The 8493-nt window shown below is 44.2% G+C and overlaps 1 protein-coding gene across 1 annotated transcript; it reads right to left on the minus strand.

The window, feature by feature from the left end:
- Positions 1-5141, minus strand: LOC310785590 (uncharacterized protein). The gene is made up of 3 exons (XM_083646715.1): positions 4889-5141; positions 4206-4502; positions 1-881 (listed from the first exon to the last, which is right to left on the minus strand). Exons 1-3 carry the CDS (start codon positions 4943-4945, stop codon positions 369-371), a joined length of 867 nt encoding a protein of 288 aa, XP_083502841.1. The 5' UTR covers positions 4946-5141; the 3' UTR covers positions 1-368.
- Positions 5142-8493: the final 3352 nt, after the last annotated feature.

Here is an 8493-nt window from a genome sequence, read left to right on the forward strand (position 1 = left end):
ATCTTTTATGACAACTTATTTATGCAGAAACATCTTTTATTACCATTGGGCACAGTATTTAGACTGTTAGACTGGCTTTGGCCGCTACTGCTCAGATTTATCATCAAATGTTTCTAGAGAAAATGAAACCATAGCTGCATGTTTGTCAATGTTCTTTTATTTCCTTTTACATACACATTATGTTATACTAGTGGCTATTTCTGGCAGCCATACCGCATCTGGTGGACAACTCCCCTTCTTAGGTGAGCTTCTGCCAGGCACGTTTTTGTGGGTAATCAGGATAACGTTCATTGCCTGATTTCGGCTCATGGATCGTGACTCGTGAAGATTTCTCCCAAAACCTCAGAAGATGCTGTAAAAATGCTGCGTCACGCCTCCACCTGCTTCAGCAGCAGCCCGTACGGACGGAGGGAGTCCTGGACGATGGTCCGCGTCTGGACATCGTTGGAGCCCTCGGGCACGTAGACCAGCCAGTAGCCTTCTCTCTGGCACTCCTTCCTCTTCTCTGGGTTGATGCGGTTCTGCAGTACCACCTTGTACGTCTTGCCGTCCGCTCGGGACTTGAACGTCTTGCAGAACTTCTCGGCGATCTTGACGTCCGGCGTGGAGTAAACCCCTCTGCCCCTCGTCTCATTGGTGGTAATGGAGGCGGCGGCGGCGTCGAGAAACCCGGGCTGGTCGGCGGCGTCTTCCTTGTGAGCGAGGATGACCGAGCCCTTCTCCATGCTGTGTCCGTGGTAGGAGACGGGCCAGGCGGCGCTGCCCGTCCCGAGCCAGCCGTCCCCGCCGTCGTACTTGTTGAGGACCCGCAGGGCGACCCGGTTCCAGCCGCACGGGCGGACGTACCGCTCGTCACCCCGCGTGAACTTGGTGTCACCGTCCTGCCATGGATGGACAGATGGGTTCACAGAATCAGAGCCAGAATCTCTTTGAACACTTGGGACTCTTGGAAGAGCCAAAGAGTTCCTAATGAAAAATAAAAAAAATCACCAATACATGTAAAATAATTTTTTCTCAGCTGGTTTGATGCATAAACATATTGGCAACTTCTTGAATTTCACAGTATTTACTTAACACCTCTGTTGCCAACTCTCCTCTAAAAAAACAGGCTATTGGTTGCTCTAAATTCACCAGAAATGGCCAGTGTCTGTCTGTCTGTCTGTCTCTCTCTCTCTCTCTCTCTGTCTGTCTGTCTGTCTGTCTGTCTGTCTGTATGTACCGGTATGTATGACTGTCTGTATGCCTGTCAGTCTGTATGTATGGTTAGGTTAGTTATCCTTTATTTATCCCCTTGGGGAAATTTATCCTCTGCATTTGACCCATCCTCTACTAGGAACCTTCCTAGAACTAGGAGCAGTGGGCAGCTACTGTGCAGCGCCCGGGGACCAACTCCAGTTATTTTGCCAGTACCTTGGTCAGGGGCACTGACAGGAGTATTAACCCTAACATACATGTCTTTCTTTGATGGTGGGAGGAAACCAGAGCACCCGGAGAAAACCCACACAGACACGGGGAGAACATGCAAACTCCGCACAGAAAGGACCTGTTCGACGGACCGGGGTTCGAACCCGGGACCTTCTTGCTGTGAGGCAACAGTCTTAACCACTGAGCCACCGTGCCATCCACATACATAGGAGGAGATTTCTTCACCCTCTGCTCCACAGCACATGGAGGTCAAAACAAACTTTCACCCACTGCATGAGGTTGACCTTGCTGATACAGACAGGCAGCCCTGTAGGCTCCAAGTCAAGTCAAAAAGAAACAGAGAGAGAGGAGGGGTGATGACTTGGCTAGGATCCTACAGGGCTGCCTGTCTGTATCAGCAAGGTCAACCTCATGCAGTGGGTGAAAGTTTGTTTTGACCTCCATGTGCTGTGGAGCAGAGGGTGAAGAAATCTCCTCCTATGTGTGTGCGTCTCCATTTCTGCATGTGTGAGATGTCTTATGACTAATAACTCATAGCGTTAATTATGTGTATGCAAATATAGCTTATTGATTAGAAAATGCCAATGGAACTTATATTTTTCTCCAACATACAGTATGTCTGTCTGTATGTCTGTCTCTGTCTGTCTGTCTGTATGTATGTCTGAATGTCTGTCTGTCTGTCTCTGTCTGTCTGTCTGTCTGTCTGTCTGTCTGTCTGTATGTATGTATGTATGTATGTATGTATGTATGTATGTATGTATGTATGTACTGTATGTATGTATGTATGTATGTCTCTCTCTGTCTGTCTGTCTGTCTGTCTGTCTGTCTGTCTGTCTGTCTGTCTGTCTGTCTGTCTGTCTGTCTGTCGGTATGTATGTATGTCTGTCTGTCTCTCTCTGTCTGTATGTCTGTCTGTCTGTCTGTCTCTCTCTGTCTGTATGTATGTACTGTATGTATGTATGTATGTATGTATGTATGTCTGTCTCTCTCTCTGTATGTATGTATGTCTGTATGTATGTTTGTCTCTCTCTCTCTCTCTCTGTCTGTATGTATGTACAGTATGTATGTCTGTCTCTCTCTCTGTATGTATGTATGTATGTCTGTCTGTATGTATGTATGTTTGTCTCTCTCTGTCTGTATGTATGTCTGTCTGTCTGTCCTTCGCATATCTCGAGAACCATTGGTCGGATCGGCTTCAAACTCAGGGAGTGCACAATGCACATAGGGGGACCTGACGGAGGCAGTGACAAATTTTGTGCAATTCCGACGCGCATAGTCATGGTGCCACCTACTGTCAGTGTCAACACAAAAAATGGTTTATCAGATCATGGCTTCCGCATATCTGGAGAACCATTCACCCGATCCACTTCAAACTTGGGGGTGCGCTGCTGAGGACCCGACAGAGTGCAGTGCGGAATCTCGTGCAATTCGGACACGCGCATAGTCATAGTGCCACCTACTGGCAACACAAAAAATGGTTTAGCTCGTGAACCGTTCGTCGGATCGACTTCAAACTTGGCGGGTGCGATACTGGGGACCCCAGAAAGTGCAGTGTCTAATTTCATGCAATTCGACTAATTGGGGGGAGCGGTGCACGCAGGCGGAGGATGGGGGGTGAAGAGTGAGAGAGCATGATGTGTGAATGGGGGGGAGGGGATATCACATGCACAAATAATGCTGTGCGAGTCTGAGTTTGCACAAATGGTGAAACCAAAAGTGAAAGGGTTTCTCTTCCCTGCGTTTCTCAGAAGCAGTCTAAAGGCTGGGCTTTTATTCTAACCCAGGTTAGTGGAGGGCAGGTTTCTGTGAGCATCTAAACAGACACATGTGGTCTAAAGTTACAGAAGCACGAGTGACAGAGAAAGCCTGATACACTCAGACATCAGACACCATTCAGAAAGCTGTGAGATTGGTAGAGATTAATACACTGAGAATACGGTTTGATGCAGTTATGCAACACACACACGCGCGCGCACGCACGCACACACACACACACACACACACACACACACACACACACACACACACACACACACTCCTTCAACCATTATCTCACTTCTTATAGCTTGCATGCTTGCTCAGTTACTTATTCACTTTCAGTCACTCTCATTTGGTTATTGGTTATTCAGGCATCAGTAAGCCACTCTCACCCATTCAAACAACACAAACTAAAGTTCATTAGTGTAAAATATGGTAGTATACTGAGAATTATACAAGTAGCCTATACAACAAACTATGGGGATGCATGATGTCAGGCCGATAATGGAAAATGTATTATTCTGTATTATTCTAATGTTGGCTATAATAATATCTATATAAAATGAGTTGTTTACAAGGAAAAGTCATTTGGATACTTTTAAGCATAAAATGAGATCGGGGCCAGTCTACTATAGATGTCTTTAACTTGACAACATACTGTAAACATTCTAAATTGCCCCTATAGCTTACTTCCTGTTGCTAATACAATAGCTTGACAGGAAATAAGCGAAGTTTCAAATTGTTCCCAAAACAATTCCATGAAAACTGTCAATGCCTTTCGTCATTGTACAGGTTATAACTTCTTTTTAAAATATAAAAATGTAAAATTATCGGTTATCTGATCGGTATCGGGCACGAGAAGCAGCTAATTATCGGTTATCCTATAGGCTGAGATAAATTCATATCGTCAAGACATTCATATCGCGGGGAGGGGGGGGGGGGGGGGGGGTTAAAACAACATAAGAAAAAATCACAGACATTCAGCCCACATTGCACTTCTCTTGTAGGCTGCCTCTTCCTACCTTGATGTGTGTGAAGTCGTAGTCGTAGCCCGGCTCAAAGAAGTCCTGTGGGTTGATCTTGACCGTGGTCACGTTGCCCTGCTCGGCTGGTCCGGCGGCGGGCGTGGCGGGGCCCTGGGTCAGCGCGAGCGGGGAGCTGTACAGATCCAGATCCTCGTCTGCTTCCCTCAGGGAGAGAGTCCCCAGGCTGGGGTACTCCAGCTCCTGGAAGCCCTCCTGCTTGTAGAACTGCCTGAGGGCCACGATGTTGACGATGTCCTGGGGGGACAGCTGGGACACGGCGCTGGTCTGCTCCACCTATGTGCAAGAAGCAGTTTTAACATCGAATAGCTAGACTGGATATATTGCAGATATCCTTCACTCAAATCTTCCTAATCACAAAATAACATTTCAGATATCCACAATGAGCCGTAAATCCAGTTTCACATATCTACAATTGAATTCTGACTAGTCATAATTCCAGTTCAAGATATCTCTAATTCCCTTCAATTCAAGATATCTGTACTGAGATACACATAAATGGCAAAAGTCACGTTATTTGTCCTAGATCCTAGGAAGATGACAATTGTGGGATATAAGAATGACATGAGAGAAATATTTAACAGCTGTGGTTTGACTAGTCACAATGTTCATTCCGGGTAGTCAAACCTAGCTAATAAATAGAAGCTGCTGCCATACTGCACCTTACAGCCGGAGAGCTGGGACAGGGCCTCCAGGCACAGCTGCATGTCGACAGGCATGAGGAAAACACGGCAGAGGGAAGAAGAGACAAATCTGGATTTGTCTCTTCTCTGTGGAAACAGAAGAAATGGATCCCAGTGCGAGACAGTCTTTTCACTAATCTGAATTATGTTGTTTTGTTGAGGAGACGTGGTGAGAAGCAACTCATTTCCCTGTCAGCTGCTCCTCACGCACAAACAGCCAGCCTGTTTTCAGCTTTACTTTCACTTTCCCCTGCCCTCTTCCTGCCCTGAGTCATGCAGTATAGGCAATGTGCAGATAATCTGATCTGGGGTCAGTTTGGCTGTTTGCCTCTAATAGAAATCTTATCTCTAATCAGTGCACAGACCAGTTCCACCGTGGAGCAGGTGAAGTGGAAGAAGGAGCTTAAAGGAAGTCTGTGACATGTTATTCCTCTTCAATAGGCTATCATTTGCTGTGAAAACTGTCAAGACATGTGGCTCACATCAGAACATATTTCTTTTATTTCACATAATTATCATGCTTAATTGGAGGAACTTTATTTTCTAAAAAAAAAAAAAAAAAACTTTGACTGAGTTGAAACATTTCAATGGATTTGTAGCCTATAGCTCAGCTAGTAGGCCTACTTTAAGTGCTATAAAGGAATGTATAGGGAACTGGGGAGAACGGAGCACTTATAAATATAAAGTGTTCAGTTCTCTTCCATGAGTCCTTCTTGTTGTAGCCCATGAACAGATGACGCTTTTGTTGTGTCTTTTGGCAAGAGTGAAACGAGCGGAGTCCTCTCCTCTGTCTGCAGGTAGATGAGCTGTCTGCTGCTGTGTGAACCAGCACCCAATTATGGGTGGGCCTGGATAAAATTGGGTGGGCCTGGATAAAATTGGTGGGGCAATTGCATGACGAAATTTTGCGCCAAGTCGTCATGCATTAGACTCTGGAGATGATGTGCCCTGCGTTTTTAAGCTACAAAACCATTAGCTAGCAAGGCAGCAGCAAGTTTGCCTCTAGAAAACAAACAATAAAAAAAAAAAAAAAAAAAAAAAAAAAAAATTGGGTGTGCCAGGGCAAGAAATGGGTGGGCCTGTGCCTACCCAGGCCCACCCGTAGAAACGCCCCTGGTGTGAACACAAAGTCCTCTCCTCTGTCTGCAGGTAGACCAGCTGTCTGCTGCTGTGTGAACACAAAGTCCTCTCCTCTGTCTGCAGGTAGACCAGCTGTCTGCTGCTGTGTGAACACAAAGTCCTCTCCTCTGTCTGCAGGTAGACCAGCTGTCTGCTGTTCTCCTCTGTCTGCAGGTAGACCAGCTGTCTGCTGCTGTGTGAACACAAAGAGACTGAGAACAGCTGAGGTCAGTATGATGCTCTCATTTACTCTCATCAGAGACAAGAACATCTTTTGTCTCCTCAGGTCTCTTTCTGTTTCTCTTCTCTTTTCAACCTCCCTTTCAGGATGACACACATTGTGACCTCTTTGGTGAATTGTAATGTTGGTGATGTAAGAATCAAAGCTTATTTATCACACAGTCACTCTGAATTTTAAGAGTGTAAGATGAAAGGCAAAAAATGCAAAATGTTAACTGAAAATTGTGTGACACCCTGTTTTTAATCTATGTAATCCAATATTACAAGGAAGTTAGCTTCTACTTTGAACATAAATGTATATTTAAAGGAAAATTCAATTTTTTTTACACCCCGGACCTTATTTCCATCTTAAAATGGAGTAGAGTCCGAACTGGCCAAAACGGGTGAAAACAATAAAATAACGTATTTTCTGCACGTAGCAGTTCATGTCCTCATAATATCTTGTAATTTACTATTCATAATACTTATTTTCTTTTAACATTTGAAATTGTATTACTTATTATTCAAACAATTAGTCAATTGACCGAAAATTAATCGATTGTAATTTTGATTTTTATCATTGAAAGTAAAAATACAGAACATTTTCTGGCTGCAGCTTCACAACTGCTAAAATTGCTGTTTTTCTCCATTTCATATCATAAATGAAAACTTGGGTGTTTTTTGGCTGCTGGTCACACATTTTACAAAATAATCACTAGTTGCAGCGCTAGTATTGGTGGAGGTTGATATCCTCTCTCTATCACCAGTGGTCTATGAAAACCTTGGCAGTTTTGCAGGAATTGAGAGAGACATGTTGATTTTCTCCTTAAACCCAGTGCATTCATTTGTTGGCATTTTACATTTTATCAAAGGTTTGGTTCAGTGATGATGCAACAGTGTCAGCTTCAGAGATCAGTAATCATCTCTGGCTCCCCCTCTCTGTAGGAAGTGGCTTTGCACTATGCCAGCCTGAGGTATGCAGACAAGCCCCGCCCCTCTGCCCAGGGAGGGCTGGGATTGGCCGGGGAAGATACCACATACTCAACTGTGGCTAGTAGCAGAAACTCAGAGGTGTGATGGACGGACCAGGGATGGAATAACTGCTTTCTTCTTTCTTTAGTATCAATGTCTGCATTTACTGTACAAAACTCTTCTGACTACCAATAATTATTCATTTATATATATATATATATATATATATATATATATATATATATATATATATATATATACACACATGTGTGTGTATATGTATATAGTTCATTGCATTGCTTTGAGTTCATAAACTGGCAGAGGAAAAAATAGATATAAAAAATCAATAGGCCTACGCACATTGATTATATATGATATTATATATTATATACATTTTTGTAACATTGTCACAACGTTGTGTTGTTGCTAAAGTGAGCCTGTACAACACTGTAAGAGAGACAGCATAATCCACTGTATCATGGACATAACTTTGTTCAGTTTTCCCAAATTAAATGGATACTTACTCTGAGATCAGTTAAAGGTCCCATTCCGTGCAAAAGCTGTTTTTACTTGTAAATGCATATATACTGCTGTCATCCCTCCCTGTAATGAGTGGTCACAAGCTCAGAACTGCCACAGTTGGATTTGTCCCTATCCAGCTTCCCCCTGCAGTCTCCTTCAAGCCACGCCCCCTAACGCTCTGTTCCCCAGACGGGGTATTGGGACGTCATGATGGTCCTCAAGCATACTGCGCGGGTCTCTCTCACACAAGCTACCTGCACCATTTTGTCTATAGCCACAAAATTAACACTTCTAGCTGGAGCGACGCCAACTGTACGTGATCCAGCAACTGCGGAGGTGCATTCGGTAAGTCTAGGCATTTTGAGATGTCCTCTTTAGCGTAGCAACCGTTAAGTTAGCGATAGCTCACAACCTTGCGTGCTGGTCCACAGTCGCTAATCTGATTGGCCGCTGGGAGCCTGGGGCGGGCTCTCCCTCAGCGGCCAATGGGAACTGTTAGTTCTGAATATATTATAGAAACAGACCATTCTTGGGAAGCGACGAGATGAGGAAGTGAGAACTCCGTCACAACAAACGGGGTTGCTATATTTTCGACAAATTAATCCAGAATCATGTTTTATGGACCAGAGACACACGTTTTTAAGAGGTTACAGCTGCACGAATTGGGACCTTTAAAAAAATGTGTTAAAAACATCAAACGTACTGTTCCTATCTGTCACACTGCCTGAATGCACATTGTGATAAAAAGCTTA

Source organism: Poromitra crassiceps, assembly GCF_964638095.1.
Source record: "Poromitra crassiceps genome assembly, chromosome: 11".
NCBI lineage: Eukaryota > Metazoa > Chordata > Actinopteri > Beryciformes > Melamphaidae > Poromitra > Poromitra crassiceps.